The sequence below is a fragment of the Calonectris borealis genome, chromosome 7, assembly GCF_964195595.1.
Source record: "Calonectris borealis chromosome 7, bCalBor7.hap1.2, whole genome shotgun sequence".
Lineage (NCBI taxonomy): Eukaryota > Metazoa > Chordata > Aves > Procellariiformes > Procellariidae > Calonectris > Calonectris borealis.
Window position 1 is genome coordinate 36,640,665 of NC_134318.1, and position 22,189 is coordinate 36,662,853.

General features: G+C 35.8%; 1 protein-coding gene across 1 annotated transcript in view; it reads right to left on the reverse strand.

Moving 5' to 3' along the window:
- Nucleotides 1–240: 240 nt before the first annotated feature.
- Nucleotides 241–22,189, reverse strand: part of PDZD8 (PDZ domain containing 8) — a 67,518-nt gene continuing 45,569 nt past the window's right edge. Inside the window, exons 4-5 of the mRNA XM_075155145.1 lie at nucleotides 7,692–7,854; nucleotides 241–4,842 (exon numbers count right to left, since the gene is read on the reverse strand). Of these exons, the coding sequence (XP_075011246.1) occupies nucleotides 2,648–4,842; nucleotides 7,692–7,854 (2,358 nt within the window). The 3' untranslated portion in view covers nucleotides 241–2,647. The remainder of the gene's footprint in view (nucleotides 4,843–7,691; nucleotides 7,855–22,189) is intronic.

The window sequence follows — 22,189 nt, forward strand, 5'->3', positions numbered from 1 at the left end:
ATACAAAGAATCAACTGGAATCACCATTTTGAAAGAAATCTATGTCTACTATTAAACTGTGAAGAATAAAAATAAATGCATGCAGATAGAAAGAATGCCAATTAATCCAGCAATCAGTAGTTTTGTTTAATGCAAAATGTGTGTTTTTCTCCCAAAGATCTTTCCTTTAAGTAGTGGCTTTAGATGATAAACTACTGCAATACAAATGGTTAAAAAAAATATTAACACAATGCAAAGAAGTTGATAATTTAGCAAAACTATTTTATTAAAGCTTATTCTCATGATAAAATAATAGCCAACAAAATCATATTAGGCAGATCGTCTGCAAATGTGTGTAGCTGCCACCTATTCAGATATCATTAAGTCAAGATATTCTTGTTTTCTGTGGTATTCTTTATTTTCAGCTATTTACAGTCAAGCATGAAGCAAAGATTACATCAGGAATGTAGTATTACACTTTTACCCTCGAGATTCACCGCTTATTGTAATTAATGCCAGATAGGAATTTATGTTTTCCTTCTTACCACTAAAATACAACTATTTTGCCCTTTTCCCATTCAGTATATTTAAAAATATTGCACTACGTTTAATTTATCTCTTACAATCATCATTAGCAATACTATACGAGGAAACCTATATCCAGCTTTTCTTACCCACTGTATTACACAAGTCAATTTAAAACCTTGAATGCATTTTTTAAATCAGTATTTGCATTGTTTTCACAGCTCCTTCATGTGTACCAGGGTTTCAATGAAGTACTTGGATACATTTGAAAACCTCTATAGTAGTCCGTAAGAGCAAACACTGATGGAGATTGAATGCAGATCACCACCAATGGTAAGCCACTGAGAAAATGGAGTGGGGAAGTCTTAATATGCATCTCAAGCCAGTATAGGTTAAATAACTTTTAGTCAATAAGGGAAGCTAATTTTGTGTGGTTATTTGCTGAAGCTTAATTTCAGAAGTGTGTCACATGCCTATTTTAGCATGGATAGTGTTTTCCATACATCAACTAAGTATCAACTGCCCAGAACTCACAAAAAAGTGCAAGTAGTTGCATGAGTGGAAGTAACCGTTTTGTTTAGAAGTACAAGTATGCTTTTCCATCTATGAAAACCATTGCTTCTTAATTTTGCCCATCACAAAATAAACTGAGAAACAAATTTAATGGAGAGGTACATTACAGACTGCCTGAAAATTTAAATGAGTTATTTTATCATCTTTGACTCAACTCCATTTCCACAAAGGCATTTTTTTTTCCTACTACCAGTGATAATGATACCAGTACGTAACACAGTACATAAAATAAAGATGATATTTTATACGGCATTTCTATACACAGAAGATGAAACAAAGCCATGTTTACAGGGAATAAATAAGAACAACAGCCTTAGCCAGGTGACGGTAAGATCCACAGTTTACACATAGCACAAGACCAGATAGTTCTTTTCAAAGGCTGCTGGCAGCAATTCTTCCTCATCTCTACTGGTCTCACGTATTTTATTTTGACTCAAATAAAACGTGTTATACGTTTTAGAGGACTTTTTTCTGACAAAGGTGATCCTCCTGCTCAGACTGTCTCTTCTGTCTGAGAAGCTGAATGCAACTTACCGCTATATGATTACTCAACAGTGTTGAGAGAGAACACATTTAGCTATTTTGTAAAGTATTTTGTACCTTAAGCTTTCTGAAATGACAAGATAAAGTTTGCAGCAAAATATTAATTTTTTTTTAAGTTACTTAAACCGTCATTACATGCTTTTTCATAGAATGCAATGAAACCTCCAACTCTTGAGAAGAACAATTTCTTTTATCAGGTTATCAGATAATACAACAACATTTAAATATATAATTTTGTTCTGGAAGGTAACCAGCCTCTAATCTGAAAAATATTCCCAATTAAATGAGATACTGGTATGTACTTTGATATCTAGTATAATTCAATCAGGATACTTAGCCCAAAGTTCTAAGGAGGATTTTTTTTTAAGCATAGCATTACTATATTTCATGTTAATTACAAACTATGGAAGGTTCTCGTATTTAACAAAAATAGGAGAAACAAATGATATGCAATGTTAACTTTAGTAAATATTAATTACAGACAAAATGAAAGACCTTTTGTTTGCTTTCATGATACGTTTGGCAAAAATAACTGTGATCAACATTTTAAAGCCTGGTCCCTCAGTGACTTCTGTGTCAGTCATCAGCTTAGGCATGCAACAAGCTTATAATTTTTTCATCATACAATGGAAACTAAACACTTTGAAAATCCTGCCAGTTTCCTGTTGAAAACACTAGCTCAAAAAAAAAAAAAAGGGGGGGGGGAAGGGGGAAGTAATACATTAAGGACACCACACACATTAAAGTGAAATGGTAAGGTTACATAATTAGAAAAAATAAAAATAAGTTATTAAAAATAAATTTCCAATATAAACCCCAAAATGTAGTTTAAACCAGCCAGTTTAACAAAATGATGGTGCTGTAGCTGGAGAAGAACCGTTATTAGCCATACTCTTACACAGGCAAATAACTGTGGAGAAGCAGGACATGTACATTATACCAGTGTTTTAATTTGATTTGTGTGTGTTTCTAATTAAGTGCAAATTATTCTTTTAGTCCATTCCTTCAAAGGCTAAACATGTAAATATCAGTCTACCGATTGAGGTGGATCAACTGGTTCTTCCGATATGATGTTGAATGTTGGCGCTTCCGTCAGATTGACATCTTCGTTATCCATTTCTTCTGCTATGTTGGGTTCCTCTGAATCTTTAATCAGTCTTTTGGACTGCCGCTCTAATGACATATTCTCCAAAGACTCTATATCCTCAATGCCTGCTCTGTAGTGGATCATCAGCAGCGTAAGGGCCTGCAGTCTTTCACCCGACTTAGCCAGCGCAGCAGAAATCAAGGCTTTTTTCCTTGCATCGGTTGTCTCTTTTTCTTCTTTAACAAGTGAATTATTATTTTCCAGCTCCTGGTCTATTTCATTCTGCAGCTTATCCAACATAAATTCTAATTTCTGAAAACGCTCCTCTGTGGGTAAACTTCTGTAGAGATCACGTCCAATTTCTTTAACGGCAATGAAGACACTGTCATCTAGACCACCCTCTTTTCGGACCAACTTTATCCCAGTGCCTGCTGCACGTTTTGAAGGACTGCTTGGCCCACTGATTTCAGTATCGCTACTCTCATTATCAGAAGTGTTTGGTGTGTGCTTTGGCGAAGGTTCTACCACCTCTGTTCCTTGCTCAGAAAGGCGAGCTTTGGGGACTTGACGGAGATTTAACAAACGGGTGCTTGTATTGATGATATGCCTGGTCAAACCTGTAGTTCTGTTAACAGATTTAGATTCTGAATCAACGCGAGAGGGAGCTTGGGGAGCTTCCTGTCCTTCTGCTCTACAACCTCCCACAGTTCGATCAAGTCGCTTTTCAGCTCCTACACAAAAGGGCGTCTCAGTTAGACATTTTTCTTGACATTTTTTATGGCAAACATAAGCGCAGAGCATGCACTGTGAAGCCGCTTTAGTCCATACTTTCTTTTTGCAGTAATCACACCAAGTTGGATTCTGAAACTGAGTATCTTGAAAGTTATGCTTGTTCTCCGTAAGAACAGCTTGTCCCAAGTAAGGATCCTCTTTCTGAAGTGCCCGAGCTTCTTCTTCCAAGTGACATTCCCTTTCTTTCTCCAGGAGAAAGTTTGAATCATCTATTTCACCTTCTTTTAAATACTTGAAATGTAAAGTTACATCGCCATAACAAAATTTTTCATTGAACCCCTTATGGGTTGTCAAATTCCGCAATGCTGTTCTAGTGACTGCTGCTTTAGGTGTAGGAGCATCCAGTTTAAATGTTCTAATATATTCCATTGAGGATGTAGCTATACAATCTAAAGCAATCTCTTCAAGTTTTATGCTTGCATATCCTAAGCAGATAAAACCACCTGCTTTGAAAGGGTCTCTGCACCACAGTGCAACATTAAGGTACTTATGGTATCCTTCTACTTCAAATAGACACGAGGATGTTCTCGTCCTTGGCCATCGGCCTTGCCGGATTTTATAAGGAATTTCTGGCGATTCCCATGTTTGATGATCATCTCCAATATCTTTGGAATTTCGTGCATTTTCTGAAAGTCCATCTTTTAATGTATCTTGTTTTGGTGCTGTTAATACTTTTGATACCATTGGGTCTTCTATTTGATCATTATTCTTTACTACCTTCTCTGTACATTTATCTCCGTTATTTGTAGGTGGAGGTGGCCTCTCTGGTTTTTCAGAAGATACCCCTCCAGTTTCTAAGAGATTTTGAGTCTCACCAGTAGGCAAAATGAGCTTGCTTTGTGGCCTGGGTGGCACAGGAGGCTTAGTACTGGATCCTTGTGATTGTTTACCTGATTGCTGTGATGCATCTGAACACTCATTAGTTTTGGGTGTTGCCACTTTAGCTCCATCTTTTTGTTGTGTTTTTGATGTTGTCTGGTAACTTCCTAAATGTAGTTTTCGATTCAGAATTGGAGATATAGTTCCAAGCGGTTTAGCAGCAAGTATTACTACTGAGCGTTTGGGACTCGGAGTTGTTGGCAGATCTTCTTTTTGGTCAGGTGATTCACAAGCTAAGTCCTCAAATTCTGAATCAAAATCTCTGTTATCAACATCAGCTGATAAACTAGCTTGGTCATCTTCTGGCTGTGTCAAGAAAGCAGTGTCTTCCAATTGTCCAAATCCATCCTGCAGTGCTGAACCATGCTGATTATACCCAACAGGCCTTTCATAAAAGACTAAAACTCTGTCCCCAGCCTGTCTAATAAGCTTCAACACTTGGACAGTTGATGTGATTTTAACACCTATTAAAAAAAGACAGAGATTGTTAAATTTTAATTATTATAACAATCTAAGTAGTCAACAAACATGTTGAGATCTTTAATAGTGGTAATAATACTGTTGCTCACTAACAGAGGAAGTCAATTATGACAGAAGAGATTAATTGAAATGTAACAGATGGATCCTTTCCATTTTATTCATATAAATGCATCACTTCAGGAGCTGGAAAAAATACGAACATAAATACTCCATTTTGGTGTTTGTTATTAATGCTATAATCTTATACAGTAATGGTGATTTTATATGCTAACATTTTTAACCTTGGTCTTATTGTAAGTTTGGACTTTTCAGTGGCAGGCAGTTAACAAAAGATTCAAAAGAGATGGGTATCTTTAAATACAGTTATAATTAAAACAGAAGCAGGCTAACAAAGAAAATAGTTCCAATATGTTAACAAAATATGTTAGCATGATGCTACATTCTCAGCGTGGCTGAACGGTGAACTGAATCATCTTTCTCATCACCTCGAATCCTGTGTTCAGTTTTGGGCCCCTCAAGACAAGAAGGACATTGAGGTGCTGGAGCGTGTCCAGAGGAGGGCAACGAAGCTGGTGAAGGGCCTGAGGCACAAGTCTGATGGGGAGCGGCTGAGGGAACTGGGACTGTTTAGCCTGGAGGAGGCTGAGGGGAGACCTCATCGCGCTCTACAACTACCTGAAAGGAGGTTGTAGTGAGGTGGGGGTTGGTCTCTTCTCCCAAGTAACAAGCGATAGGACGAGAGGAAACGGCCTCAAGTTGTGCCAGGGGAGGTTTAGATTGGATATTAGGAGAAATTTCTGTACTGAAAGAGTGGTCAGGCCTTGGAACAGGCTGCCCAGGGAAGTGGTGGAGTCACCATCCCTGGAGGTATTTAAAAGACGTGTAGATGAGGCGCTTAGGGACATGGTGTAGTGGGCATGGTGGTGTTGGGTTGACGGTTGGACTTGATGATCTTAAGAGGTCTTTTCCAACCTTAATGATTCTATGAAAATATCAGAACTTTCAGAGCCATTTGACAGTTTCTCCAGCCTATGATAAGATTCAACAAATTACACACAAACTAAAGCATCTTAATGAGTACACAGGCCAAGTAAAGTCATGCAGGGGGTCATGTAAAAACGATTTTTCCCTTGTTCTAGAGCAATCATCAATTGCCTGTTCGAAGCAGCTCAAAACCCTTTTAAATCACTGGAGCAATGCAATGGGGATTTAGGCAGTACCTAATCACAATAACTTGTTGTAGTGGTTAAGCTCTGGTCTGTAAAACCTCTCAGGTAAAAACTTAAACTCCCTGCTAGCACAGTCGCATTAATTTTTTTTAAGTAGTTGATGTCGTAAATGTTCTATCTTCATAGTATTTTACCACACTAACTCTTCTATAGTATCTTAATGTCTTAGCAGAACCAAATATAAAGTTACTTTACCTCTTATTTATACAGTTAATGTTTGGAGAAGAAACGTGTGTGCTGTCACATGCAGACGTATCTGGGATACTATGTATAGCTCATAATTATGCAGTTCTTTCTGCATTTCTTTCTGTACCAACGACGCGATGGAGATAATCTCCAAATTCACAATATAATCCTAACAGAATTTCTTTTACCATTTTTCCCCTAGAATGATTTCAGTTTCATTCTATTTCATCAGTGGTGCCTTCACTTATTTCTAAAATGTTATAATATACAGTAATATTCCCACTCCTTTTCAGTCTTTATAAATCCCTGGACAGTACACAAATCACAACAACTTTATACTAAGCTACTTATGATTCCTACTCCATAATGTTTTATTTAGTCTCACAACATCCAGTAGAATAGAAAACACTGCATTATTTCTTAATGATCATAAACAGGTTCCTATCTGCTCCTTCCACTAAGTTGATTAGCCACTGTTCTTGTTAATGGTTTATTTGTCCTTCTGTCCACTGCCATATTCTGTAGGTTCCCCCCAATTATCAAGTTTTAAGCAGTAAGATTTCCAGTATCAGTTTCTGATTATGGTTTATGATTATGATCTAGTTCTCTGTAGATGACAGGGTCCATATAAAACAGAAATATTCAAGCTATATCTGTAGATGGTCTAATTTAAAATTGTGGAATATAAACTAGTATCAATCCACTTCCTAATGCCCAGGGATTTTCAACAAAATCTTTATTAAAAAAACAAAACCACAGTGCCCTCGCCCCGCAAAAGTCAAGGGTAACTTTTTGCCTCAACGCAGCACTTACCTGCCAGTTACAATTTGGCCAAAGCCTTCAAATACGAGAACTTCAGAATAGATTTCTATATAATACTTAGGCTCCTACATGTCAGAGCCGACAAAAATTGATACTAAAAGTACAAAACCACTATCTAATACTCAGCAGATCTTCTTGGGTCATTTTGACATTTCAGACAATTACTCTGTTAGTCAAAAATATGTTTATACTACTTGTTCAATACTCTATTTAGTACCTTTAGATTCAAAGCGGAGTACGCAGGCCTAAGATGTAAAATGTTATGGTTTTCTTTGTAAACTAAGCACATTTTATAACATCACTGGAGGAAACTAAGTAGCGAACCTCACAGCATCACTATTAGAGCAGTTAAAACATATTTACATTCAAATGTTTATTCAACTTTATTTTGGCTTTTACCTAGCAAAAAGTAAATAAATACGCAAGAAAACAAATCAAGTGAATGATAACCTTAAGTGGCCATAAACGTGATTTTTTATTATGAGAGCCAGGCATAACAGTAACTGTTGAGGAAGGCAGTCTAGTTGAACTGTATGCAGACATATCCTCCCAGTTTGCAAGACAACACTTATTTTGAAAGCTGACATATTACTCACTGCCGATTGCTAGAAGTCTGTCTCCCCTCTGTAGATCAGCAGCTGCAGCAGGTGAGTTTGGAGTCACGGTTTCAATGACAACATGCCCTGCATCTTCTTCCTTGGACTGCACAAGGCGGAGCGTGAGCCCAACACTTTGCAGGTTCCCTTTCACTAGTTCTGCCTAGAGAGAAAGAATTTAAAAGTTAAGAGTAATGTCGATTAAGTTGACTGCAAGGATTCATGGTTACTAATGATGGTTTAAATAAAACCATACAACTGATATTAATAAAAAAAATTACATTAGGACATCCATTGACTTCATTAAGCAGATTATCACATAATAGATTAACTGTCTGCCAATCCAGTTTACACCTCTGAAGAAAGATGGAACCAAATGTCACCAGTTCTTAAGAGCCAAATATGCCAAAACTAGAGAGCAGTGGAAGGAATTGTCAGCAAAATAAATACATATATAAAAATAAGTGTATGTGTGTACACATCTGTTCAATAGTTTATATACAATTAATAACAGTACTGAGCTAACCTATGCAAATACAAATCAGCAAGAAAGGCAATACATGGCTCATCTTCACAAAAAGCCCCAGTCCTAACAAAAGCTACCACTAAACACAACCTCATCATCCATTTTATTGGGAAGAAGTTTTATTAAAAGGAGCCAATCAATCGTCAATCTAGGTATCACTTTGAATATACCATATTTGTGTTAAAAAACCTGTTACTGTGAGTAGCTCTTCAGTAGTCTATACAAAAACGTGTTTGAAGTGAGAAAACTATTATGTACTTACACATTGCTAAAGCATATTTAGAACAAATCTAAATTAACAATAGCCTAAGAAGTTTTTTCAAAGATTCAGAGCCCTTCCCTCATATTTATCTTGCAAGATAAATACTAGATAAAATTTAACTCAATAATCTCAAATATCTTATTTTTTAAAAAAAAAAAAAAAAAAGACTGAGGTGCAATCTCTGTAGTAGAGTTTCATCCCACACTCATGCACACATCTCATAATTTGGAAGTCCCTATCGAAGAATATATCTAGGTAGTGGTTAATTGCTTACATACCTCAGTGTCTGAGATATTTGGCAACTTTTTTCTTAATAAAGACTGTCCTTAATGAATTTTAAAATATACTTTTTTTTCCCTCCTAAAGCACATTCCTTCTGGACTGTTTCAAATGACTGTCTACTATCATTTCACCAAAGTATATTCTGTCTATTTGAAAGGGGAACTCACAGTCTATGTTTCAGCTCCAAGGACAGAAATTTAATTTGGTTTTTGGATTCTCAAGAAAAGAGAGACAGACATTGTTTGTAGAAAACCTCCATAGGAAATTTTCTATTTGGTTTCAATTTACTGAGTTTAGGTAGACAGTCTTCTCCTCCATCCTTCTGCATTTACTTTGTTGCTATTCAATTGTCAATGTTTGAACTGTCTGGAGTTGATCCTCCTCTTTTGAGGATGTGTTTGTTTGCTTAGTTTTGTACAATGGCTTTCCACAGATGAAGCAGATTACTTAACTTCAGTACATGACTCTCTCCTCGGCTGCATGGCTTTCACTCCTTTCCTATAATCTTAATAGCACCACATCTTGGTTTTTTGTTAATTGTTGTTCAGTTCTTTATAGAAATAAAAATGCTACACTTAACAGTTTGCTTAAGAACATCGAGTTTGAAGAAGCAGACTTGTATTAACTTTCTAAGCTTTGTCACTAATTTTCTGCATTTCCCACAGTCACTTGAAGATAATATTTTCTCTCAAACTTCGTTAATGTCAGTTGTGAATACCCAGTAATGTATCTAAGCTTAATTGCAGTTCCAAGATTCCAGGTTCTTCTATAATGCAAACAAGTAAATAGTTGCCTACAGAAACTGTGGTAAGGGTTTTTTTTGGGGGGGGTGGGTGGGGGGTGTGTGTTTTAATTAAAGGCCATTCCCATTTACACCAAAGAAACTCTGAAACATAATTAAATTTAAAAAAAATTGAACAAACTCTTAAGTGTTAAGAAACAAAGAAAGAGTATTAGAAATACCTATGGAAGAAAAGGGAAACTTTTTAAAGCAATTAATTACTTTTCTGCTTTAGTCCTTTATTTATATATAATATGGCTTTAAGTTAGCAATTCACAAATGATGCACGTGCTGTATGGAAACAACACGAACCATTACTACAATTTCAAACAACACTAATTGAATATTTTAACTGTCAAAAACACAAATGACATGAATTTGCTGTGGCAGCATGCAAACCTGCAATAAAAACTCTTTCCAAAAATCACTCCCCTATGCTATGTAGCTCTGCATATTACTATCAAACAATGAGGAGACCATTATTTCTGAGATTTGCCACAGAGTCTAATTTTCCTATGATGGTTCCTTTGAAAGTCTTGCTCTAAATGATTAAGGCTGGAAAAAGATTTCCAAATCCTTGTGTTTGAATAGATAACGAAACTATCATAATGAAGATCAGAAAGTAAACTCCCACTTAAGGAACGCTGACAAACATGAATATTACAAAGGACTGAAAAGCAAACTATAATCATTTTTTGCCCTCATTTTTGTTAGTCCACTGAAGTATGAAGCTCCTTAGTGAGAGAATTTCAGGAAAGAAATGGATGCTTATACAGAATGGTGGAAGAAAAAAAAAACACCACACCACAAACCAGGATGATTTTCCTTTTAACACTAAGTTATTCTGGCCATTTAATTACACTCCTTTAGAGATACCTCTATTTTGAGGATATATAGTTTCTTCTGAAATCTTACATTAGTTCTGGATCTTAATGCCCAGAACTGGAGTTAATTACTAAGACAAGATGTTTTAAAGTGATGGCTCATCCAAGTCAGAGAGTCTGTTAGTTTTGCATCACTGCAGAAAAAACATTGCTGTAAGTTTGTTTGCAACATGAGGTAACTCTTGTGCAATCAGTCTTTGAGCTGATCAGAAAAAAAAAATCCAACTCCTGAAGGAAGCTGGCCATCGTAACACTTTTACAGGAGTTACCTCATACAAATCTGCTTTCTTTTACAGTCGATATTTTCTCATCCATTCAAAGAGGGGCACAAAGAAGTAACAAGATTTCTAAAGACCCGTTCTTCAGAAAGCAACAAGCCTTATTTGAAAGAGAATGTCAGAAGGAAAACAAGAGCTGGTACTGCAACATCTGGGGGAGAAAGGCAGCAATGACCTCTAACCACTGTTAGTACTTGCAATCAGGGCAAATTGCGTGATGAGCAGATATAGGGAAAGGGCATAATTAGACAGTAAGGAAAAAAAAAGTTACCAAAAGCTTTCTTACAGTTTGTCAGTACAGACCCTCATCCTCTTGAGCTTCCTTTGAATCCAAGACTACTTTGAGCAGATCTCAATAGTGGATGACTTAACAATGAAAATATTCCCTACTGTAAAAGACTAGAATCCTCTGAGGTGATTCCCAGCATTTCACCCTTCCCTCCTCCCCCAGGGCAAGACCACATAAAAGAAACGAGGGACAGCTGGGACCAAAGACACTTAGGTATCTCTGAACATTTGGCTCCCATGCAGGGACACTGACCGCAGATTATAGCGCGTATGACTCACTGATGGTGAGGAGACTTCCAATATTCCAGCAGTATCTGATGGAAAGCTGTTTTTGGAAGGAGAGCGCCTTTGAACATAACAAGCAAAGTTCATCTCAACTTTTTATTAACTTTGGCACAGTCACAAGCTTTCTCACAAAGTAAACTGGTTTTATTTATCAGCCCAAACCAGATGAATAGTTTCCTTGATTTTTCTTTCTGGCAACTTCAAGTTTCACCAAAGGATAATACCACCAGCACCTCACGCTAGCTGCAGTGCAGGTAAACACTGTTTCAAGCTCTCAAACACCCCCCACCCCAACAAGTACACTCAACACACAAAACCAAGCATCTTCGTATACCCAGCACAGCTACTTTATGCCTTTCTGCCTCTCCCTCAAATTAAAACTTGGTAATAAATGTGAAGAGCCAAACATCTACCGGAACATGAAACATAAGAATGACAAAAATCAGCTAGATGACATAAAGGTTAGAAGAAAACTGCTGGTAATGAAAGGACATTTATTATCAAGGAAGCTTGCTGCAAGGGAGAAAAATTAACAGCCGTGCCTAGAAGAAAGGGAAATTTTAACTGACTAGCTATACCATACTAAAGCAAGTTTATTTTAATTGGATCTAATCAATAGCTCTGTTTTACTACTTCCTGCAAACCTTAGTAGTTACTTAAACAAGGAGCAAGACAAAGCAGATAATACTACTTGCTTGTCAGTGACAGGCATACATTCGGAGTAATTTATATTGAAAGAGTTAGAACTGTGTCACAGAACTTAGAAAATGTACCTTTTTTAAAAAAGGTAAGCAACTGCCAAACTATTTATTAAATACTTGTTGAGTTTAAGATGCAACAGAACAGGAATTACTATCTTGGGAAAAAATGAAAAGAAGTAATTTCCTTAGTGTTTTATTATTCAAGGAAAAAAAAAAACCCAAGAAGAGGACACAAGATGTCCATTCACTTTAAAATTAATAAAACATTTTGATGTGGGGCTGTGAATGCCTGACTTTTACAGGACAAAGTCTATAAGCATTGATTTCACAGTACAGGCTTTAGTTCATTTATATGCATCAGTGTATGAGCCACTGCAGAGCATAACCCCACCACTACTTTCAGTTCAATACTGGAAGTATGCTCGGGAAATACAATGCAGCAGAAAATTATGTTGTGTCTCATAGCCTTTCCTTACCCGACCCTTGTCGTTCTGATAGCCTAGCAGATGTTGGATGTCAGTGAAAATGAATTTTTCCAACCTTTTTTAACATACTGATACTGAACTCCACAGCTACACAGTGATCATTCAGAAGTTTATAGCTTGCTAATACTATTTAAATGGCCAATATTTACACGAGTGTCAATACAGGATGCAGTTTTAATCTTCAAATGCTTCATTAAATTATCAGTCTGAAAGAATTTGCAAATGCAAAGGAATAATAAACAAACATCCCTCTTATAGGCAACGATAAATGTGATGCCATCTCATTTACTATTTGCTTCCAAAACTGTACCTGCAAAGTTAGGTTATTTTTGAATACAGAAGTAAGAATGTCATCAGTAATATTGTAGTCTCGTAACTATAATGTAAGTTAACATTAGATATAGCTCTTCCATTCAGAATTTTTAAGACAAGTCATAATAAATAATGTCCAGCAATAAATATGGAGATTACAACATCTGGAAAAGTATGTATAACAACCTCTTACTAGTAGTGCAACATCATTCAGCTAAACTATAAAAACTATTAGATGCATACAAAAATACAAAGTCACAAAATTAAGCCACAGCATGATAATTAGACCATAAGACTTTGGCTTTTAAACCAAGTTACTTATTTTCAAGATCTAAAAAGGAAATTGTTTTTTGAAAGCTTAATTTTACTCTGTAACTAATATTCCATATTTGCTTAACTAATTGTAAGCATTTACATAATAAAGCTTTATTAGAATTTAGTAATCATGTCACAGTCTTTTGAATAAATGCTAAAAAAAGCTTGATCACCCAAGCACATATAAGAAATCTTATTTCATTGACTTTACATCAACTAAAGAATAATATTTTTACAACTATTTCTTATTCCCTATCAGTGTTATGTAACACACTGTATGTATCACAAATTGGCACCATATCAGTGCTGTACGGTGGATAAAAAGCTTATTTTTTTCCAACCCATCTGAGTTACTACAGTGGATCTTAGGTATTCTTGCAACGTATGATCGAATGTGTTTTGGGGAAAAAGAAGAGATAATGTCTATGAATACGCCTGTAAAGTATTACATTCTCCTAGACAATCCTGCATGCTGAGAGGAAAGGAAGGAATATTTCATGAAAAAAAAAAAAACACCACCCATTAAAGTACAAGACTAGGAAGTAGTTCCTTCTATTCTGAAGACTCAGATACTTGTATTATTAAAAAAAGGTTTTTGGCATATATCTTTAAAATATGGGTTTTAACATTATTGCTTTTTTCAACCCTATTATTGAATGCAGTCATTATATATGACCTGCACTGTGAAGTGATTGCTAAATTATTTATACAGGCTAGAGGAGACAGTGAAAGGAAACAGGTATCGCCAGTCTCATGATACACTCCTTAGTAACACTAGACTCAAAGGAAAAAAAGGAAATTTTTTTGATGTTCTGAGAGGATTTCCACCTATGCTTTAGAGAAGGAGTAGATGTTTTTTTTCTTTGTGGCACAGCGCCGAAGCCCAAAACTACGGGGCCAGAGCAGCACAAGCCTTTCCCAACCTATTCTCCAGCCCTCCTGACCACGTGGCAGGATAACCCCTGATGTGCTCTGGGGAAACTGTCAAGAAAACAATCTGGCACAGAAAGCGTCTGATGTAGACCTTGACCAAGGAATCCGTGATGACAGAAACACTTCAATTTCCTAGGCATCGAGAAAACTCCCAACAACAGAAAGAAGAGAAAGTTTTCTTAGTATTTGAGAGCTAGCCTTGTTCTTGGGATGCTTAATTAGTTCAGTAGTCAATAAAATATGTATTGATTATCAATTATGTGTTCGCTATTATGTCTTATACGTACATAGGTGTATTGATACATACGTACACTCACATAGTTGCACAGAAATCTGTTAAAAATTTGGTTCATAAACTTGTTAAATAGGCTGGGATTCCCAAGTGACTCCCTGGTTAGTATGCATTCAAATATACTGAAAAAACAGATATAGACCCAAAAAGAACAAACCCAGGAATTGGCTACCTAAAATTGGACGTGTGCCTCCATCTCCTTAATCTTTATATTTCCTTTAGCAGGCTCAGACATGTGAAAACATGCTGACAGAAGATTTTTTTTAAAAAAAATCAAAAGCTACAGTAATATTTATAGAATAACTAGACTATAGAATGTGATAAACAATGAAAAGAAAGGAAATAATCCCTGTAGTAAAATTAACTCTACATAGAAAATTGACTCTTTTTAATATTTATTTTCCTCCTCTCTAGAAACAGGCATCAATTACAAACCACTATTAAGAAAAAGGTTGAAGGTAATCTAATGCAAAAGATTATATACTGGCTACTTAAAACAACAGTATACATCACAGCTAGAAGCAATACTATATTCTAAGAAACCAACATATACTAGGAAACACATTTACAAATTAGTTTCCTGATTTGTGGATTAATTTTTTCAAATCGTTCATAAAATGTGTTTCCTAAGATTGCCTGAATAAAAATCTGACTTTTATTGTTTCCATAATTAAAGCTAAATCTTAAAATCTAAAGTTGTTACTGTTCCAAAATCTGTATCAAGACTTCTACAACAATAATTAACATACTTTTTCTTGCTATGTGATGCTTCCTCCATACCAAAGAAACATACACCTTTAATATCAGACTTGGTTGAAAATTTTCATGTATTTTTCCTCCATTCCCAGGTTTACATTGATTCAGTTAATTTCAAACATGTTGATTTGTTCTCCCTCTCCCCTCCCCCCCCCAAATTTTTTTAGTATCTTGTCAAAACATATTAGGCAAATATGTTAAATGAACATGTATTTGTTCTAGATATACTAGAATGGGCGGTAGGGGGGTGGTGGTGGGTTTGTGTGTTTTTTCAAAATAATTTATAAATATATTTAAACATTTCAAAATACATATTTTTATATATATATATATGAATAAAACTTTCAATAAGAAATTAAAAGGAAAATATCTGCTGCTATGAAAAAAATTCATTTGTTGAACAGCAATCCTGAAGTTCCAAATCACTGTTCTTGCACAATTCCTTTTACGGTACACAACGGAGCAACTGCTAAAAAGATTCTTCTGCCCATTTTGCTTGGAAGAAGAAATTTGCTAAAACCCATTAAAAACTTAACATGCAAAACAAAAATAAGTTTGGAAAAGCTAATAACCGCAGAATGAGCTTTCACCATAAGTAGATACCACCAATAAAAATAAAACTTCGTGGCAAACAGGACTGAGTTACAGTGAATATAAAAATATGAAAGTTTTATCACAAATTTGTCTCTGCAGGGATATTATGGAATTTATTTAGGAGCATAATCACATTTTCCTAATCTGTCCTATACCACTTAGTTTGGTATTTAAACCATCCCTTGCCTCTACCCAATGTTCAATGTAGGGGTTGCAGTGGGTTTTGGACCAGCCTGATCCTTCAAATTTTAGACAATTTTAATGACTTGCTTTTTGCTTTATTCTGTGTTCTGCTTTCTTCCACTGCAGCTCTTACTCTGCGCTGAAAACCCATGACTCCAGAGAGGTTTCTCCATACTCGCATAGCTGTCCTTGGCAGCTGTTCACTTGCCTAATCCATCATCCACTAAAAAAGCCAGCCTTTCACGTTGATCACCTTTAACACCAAAAAACTCTGAACAATGCATTCTGTCTTGAAAACAGTCTTCATCAGTAAAACAAATGAATCAGCCAACACTCAATCATCTTGAGGATGAATATTCACAAAATTCTTCCAGTACAAATATTTAAAATATCAGAAAATGTGTTCTTCAGCTTCTTTAGTTTTATTCAATATTGTCAGTTTTGCAATTACTGCATTTTTATATATATATATATATATATATATATATATTTTTAGCTTCTATAGCATATCAGCTGAAAACACTTGCAGATTGGAGTATACATAACCAACTGATATACCAATTACTAACTGGCAAATCAGGTACTGATGGCACTACTGATCATTTATACTGTACATGGCTTAATGGGACTGGCTACACCTTTGTGCCTTTTTGGTTGTCACTGAACAGAGACTGAAAGCATTAGCTTGTGGACTCTTCATGTTTCCTTGAAACGAATTTTATAAATTACCCACTTTTAACGCAATGGACTGACTCAGGCTTTTATCCACCATCACGAGTATCTCTGCAAGTTTAGCGTGACTGCCACGGACTTCTCAAAGGGAGCTCTGACCACTTATTAGAGCAGAGGAATTACATAGCCATTTCCAAAGGTACAGTTTAAGTTCAAACGCTAGAAAATAAAGCATTCAGAGAGAAGTTAAGAAAGAAACACTGGAGTCCTAATAGCATTGGACCTTTTAAAGACCTTTTTTAAGTTGTGAAAAACTCAGCTCCAGAAAAAGATTTTTTTTTTTAAAATTGTGGTTACTGTTCTGCCACTCAGCAGATGAAGCACGCGACCTACACACCACTTTCCCATTTCTTCTCCCGTTCGCTAAAAGCCATAAAAAAACCCAACACCAACCAACCAAAAACCCCCACAAACACACACATGAAACACCTTTGCCTTCAAAAGACTTGTTACATTTACTGGCATCTGGAAATGGCCAGTACGTAATCAGTTCTTATGCTCTCCTGTGACTAAAACGTAGAAACGTATATGCTGACTTTAAACCTGTTAGGCTGTATTCTGATGTCAAAGTAGTCGGCACAAGATGAATTAACCCACTCTAAGTTTGATGCTGAGACAGCACTAAATCTTAGTACAGATAAGTTGGTATTGCTGAGTTATTTCAGGTATATCAATAGTATAGTGCTGTACTGCAGCGTGGACCTACATTCAGTTGCTTTGAGAGTGTCTGAGATTTTTACTATTCTCCACTGTTTTTAATTTATTCTTGTCCATTTCAAGTATCTTTAAGCATAACATAGAATTTTCTCCAAGCTATATTGGAAGCAGTTTTTAAGGGACAGAATTTCCCATTAATGGGTACATCACATTTCAGCCACCCCAATTAATAAAATAAAAAAATTTAAAAAAAAAATTAAGTGAGGCACTTTCTATTTAAACAATCAAATAGCATTATTAATGAAAGTCTATACAGCAAATGTGTCACAGAAAGAAATCAGGCTTATAAGCAATGGGCTCACTACGTCTACTTTCTTAGCAATAGTCTGCAATAGTCACCAGCTTTGCTTTTTGTGGAATATTAGGAACAACAGATTTTTAATGACAGTAAAACAGTGAAAAAATGGAAGTGGGATGTTAGACCTTTTGCTGTTAATTTTTCCAGCTATGTGAACTGTGGTCTGTGCATGGGGAGACACAACTATCTCAGATTAAGGTTGCAGTTTTCAAGTTTGGTTTTTTTCACTTTTAGGAAGACGCATATTTATGGATAAATTTCTTGAGATTTTTTTTTTTACTAGTCTTATATAGCAAGTTAGTGGGCCTCATTATTTTCTGTTCTACATGATATCTTATAAAAACCAAAAAATATAAGCTCAAAATATGATGGTAATTTCATTCTGAAGTGAATTACATATTGGACCAAGATCATATTTAAAGCACTAATTCATTAAGGCCACAATACTGCAAATGTTATGCACATGTCTAACTTCACCATCATGCGCTATTTGTCTGAAATAAATGTGACAATTCATGGTAGTAAAGTTAAACATCTGCATGTCTGCCTGATGAGCACTAAAACATTTGACACCAGCAATATCCAGGCTAGTTACTGAACAAAATAAGGAGCTACATCTTATTTTCCTCAGTGCTTCTGACACATTGCAGGTACTCTTTGACCAAGCTACTACTAAAAAAAGTGTACCTTCCAATTGTACCGTGAAACAGGTTATGTGACATGCAAAAAGTAAACTGTTTAGCAGTTATTATTGCTGAGGCATTCTTATTAAACAGCAATTACAGGAGTTGAATGGAGGAGTTAAAGACAAACAAGGCAGCAGAAAAACCTGCATTTGACTTCAAAGTGTCAGAAGGAGGTAAAATGCAGACCTTCCGTTTTATGTGGAGCTCTTCTTTGGAGAGCAATTTAGTACAGACACCAGTGTAGCTCTTCTTTAAGTGCTCTTACTCACTGACATCCTTTTAGTCTTTATTAAACCCAACTGTGATGATTTCCTTTGGCCCTGAAAAAATGGAAAAGATTGATCTTCCCCCCCCGCCCCCAATTTTATATGACCATTTATGTCTTTGATAGAAAAAAGGCTTCCTCCAATATTGCTTAAGCATGACTCAGTCATCAGATAAATATTTCGTAAAAAAACAGGTAGTCTAATAGCAAATACTGAAATAAGGTTACTGAAACTGGATATTAAAAAGAACAGAGGAAGTTCATTAATAATACCATGTGTAACACCAAACCAATAAAAAGTTTACCTAGTTAATGGTTTTCTTTGTATAAATTTGTTATGAACCACTGCAATGCAAATTACAGATAAAGGAGATTAATGAGAACATAAGAGTTTATGCACTGTGAATACGTGCACAGAGAGAGGGGTCAACCCAGAGTTTTGTTCATCTCTGAGATGGAAGCAAAAAAAAAAAGACATTCAAGTGTATACTTTAAAAGCAAACCCTCTAAAACAGCTAGTAATTACTTATATTTATCTTGGAAGTATTTAATTAATAGTGATAAAAAAGTTACTATTAATCTTTATGTAATAAATTCAAAATATTAGATTATCAGGTAAAAGTTCTTTATAATGGAAATAATGTTCATGGTGGTTTCTTCTCCACACAGAGAAACTGCTTGACAATTCTGACTACTGCACCCAGCAGCATTAACCACCTGATTACTGACATGGATATTGCCATCAAAACTAAAAACATGCAAAGTTATTATCCATTGTAGTTGCAGTTACATGCAACACAGATGCCAGTTTCCATGGAAATAAAATATACAATACTACTTTCTAATGCATATGAATCATAACTCTTAGATCTCGCTAATGGGCTTAAAAGTCACATTTTAAAGGGCTTAAAAGTTACACTTCTGAAGGCAAAATGATAATGGAAGGAATAAGCTCATTATTTATAGGTTGATTTTATTCTGGAGCAGAAGTGTTTTCTTTAGAGCAACAGCCATGCGAATTGCAGAGTTACATCTGGAGTACAATGCATCTTCCGAAATGAGCAGGAGCTTCATAAATACTCCTTGCCTGGGAATCTTCAGCAAAACGCCGGGATTTGAGACGCAAGCAGAATCACTGCTCTGAGGAAGAGCTCGATGCTGCCAGAGGCAGGCCAGGGAGCACCGGCAGTCCCAGGAGAGGCCAAAGCAGCAGGGGCAGCACTGGTCTCCCCGGCTCTCCCCCAGCCCTGCAACCTGGCTGACCCCTGACACTACCCTCAACTCTAACAGGATTATCAGATTAAGCTTTGTACCACAGTTGAGGAAATCAAGTACCATCATTTCTTATTAAAGATGTGACATACCTAAACAATTATGTACACAATAGTGCGCAAAAAATGTTAAAAAAGCATACTCTTACAAACAAAACATTATCGTTTCAGGTAATACAAATTACACCCTTAGTAATAACATAGTCAAAGCAACAGGGACCTCAAATGTGCCTAGAACCAACGTAATTATACAATTTGAAACATCATAGACTTAAGCGAACACAATTTGTGATTTCTGTACTGCATAAACATACCATCTTCTTGACAACTGTTAAGATTTCTCATCAATATTAATGGCTAGATGGCTATTAAAGAAAAGCACAAGCCTGAATAATATCCTGCAGGACCTGATCATTTTTTCAGACTCCTACGTTCCCACAGAACTAGTTAAACCCAAAGGAACTACAGCAGATGTAATAAAACGATTTATCATCATAACAGCTCTTCAGAGATTAAATAGAAGATGTGTCTGTATCAAAGCAAAGTTCCTGTTGCATACAGCCCCCTAATCCCACCCTTCGTCTGGTAAAACCAGAAGATCACTTTTCTTCTGAATTTCTATATTACCAAGGCCAGAAGAGATGAGGATTTAGATCGAGCTTATTCTGAATAATTGCTGTAAGAAGGCCAAGGTTTTGTATATAATAATCTTTCTCTACATAGAAAGGCAGCCAAACCACACTGAGTTGTTTTCAATTAAGTTCTGGACAAAACACTGCAGTATAAACACACAACTATATAACCATATATAACATAACAACTATATAAAGATTTCCACGACCATACATCTATTTCTAGTTATTTTGTTGAACACATCACATCAAATCAATTTGTTTATGGTTATAGGGCACAAGTCGCTGCCAGGCAGTGAAACAGCAGCTCAATGTCACATCTAATTAGTAGCACCAAGACAACAGCACACCTAGAAGCCAGATTTTCATACTGTTACCGGTCATCACTTATAAAAATTGCCACAACTATTAAACTGAAAGAGATCTTCACACCAACAAAACCAAATACTGGCAATTCACTTTGCAAAAGAAATCAATACCTAGATACATTTGCTTTGCACTTGAAAAATATTCTAGATTTCCTCCCCTCCAAACACACAGAAAGATCACTTCACAATATATCTGAAAAATTATTTAGAAACTGAACATTAGCTGTAAATTGGAATCAACACGCTACCCAACTTTGCAGCCTGACTTCTACAAGTGTTTCATGAAGATCCAAAGGTCTGAATCTTTCATAAAATCATAGAATGGAAGGGACCTTCATGTTGGAGCTTTGTCTCCATATAATCAATGTGATCATATAATTGGCTAAGAAAAACATAGGATTTTTTCCCCTATAATTGGATATCTGAGTGACAATAAAACAGAATTGGTATAACTACTTAGATAAAGAGCTGAATACCTCCATTTCTAGGCTATGAAAAAGCTTTATTACAATGGAGGTCCAAAAAACAAAACAAAAACCACTTAGTTATGCCACAAAGATTTCTGTTAAATGTTTGAGACTGGGATTGTGCATTATCACGAGGCTTAGTCACGATTCTGGCAGAAATCTCTCCCATAATTTACCTCCCCCCATTATTTCTGGAGATAGCAGAACATACGAGTTCTCCAGAAATCAATTTTAGACCCCAAACCACTAACACGGAAGCATGCAAAAGTGCTAAAAGAAAAATACTCTTCCAGAAACAGCTTAGTAGGAGTCAAAAAAAATAATTACAAGGAGCAGGACACTACCCATAATGGAAATAAAAGTTCATTCATTTTGACTGGTTTGTTTGGTTTGTTTGGTTTTGTTTGCTTGGTTTTTGGTTGTGGTTTTTTGTTTTGGTTTGGGTTTTTTTGTTTGTTTGGTTGGTTGTTTTTTTAAAGCATTTTCTCGCTCAGGGAAGTAATATATACCAATTCCTCATCTCCCTATCATAAGGTAAGTGAAAGAATGAATAGGAAATTATGTCAAGCTTAAAAACTTCTTCTTTTACTTCAGCACTCACTATAGCTTCATATACTCTGGTTTCATGCTCTATTATTTTTAAATTAACAACAGATCTTATTGATAGCTGGTGAAATATATAAGAAAAAGACCCAGCAGATTTCATAATGCAACATATTTCTATTTCCCTTTCCCCCTTCTCTCCTCTGCCACCAGAAACAGGGCTTGCGACCCTCAAAGAATTTACAACTCACTCATTTCATTTAAAAATAAACAAAGAATTAGTCAATACCATAGAATGCCTGCAAAATAAATATATTTTAAAAAATAAATCATACTGAACAAGGCAGGGGGGGAGATTATCA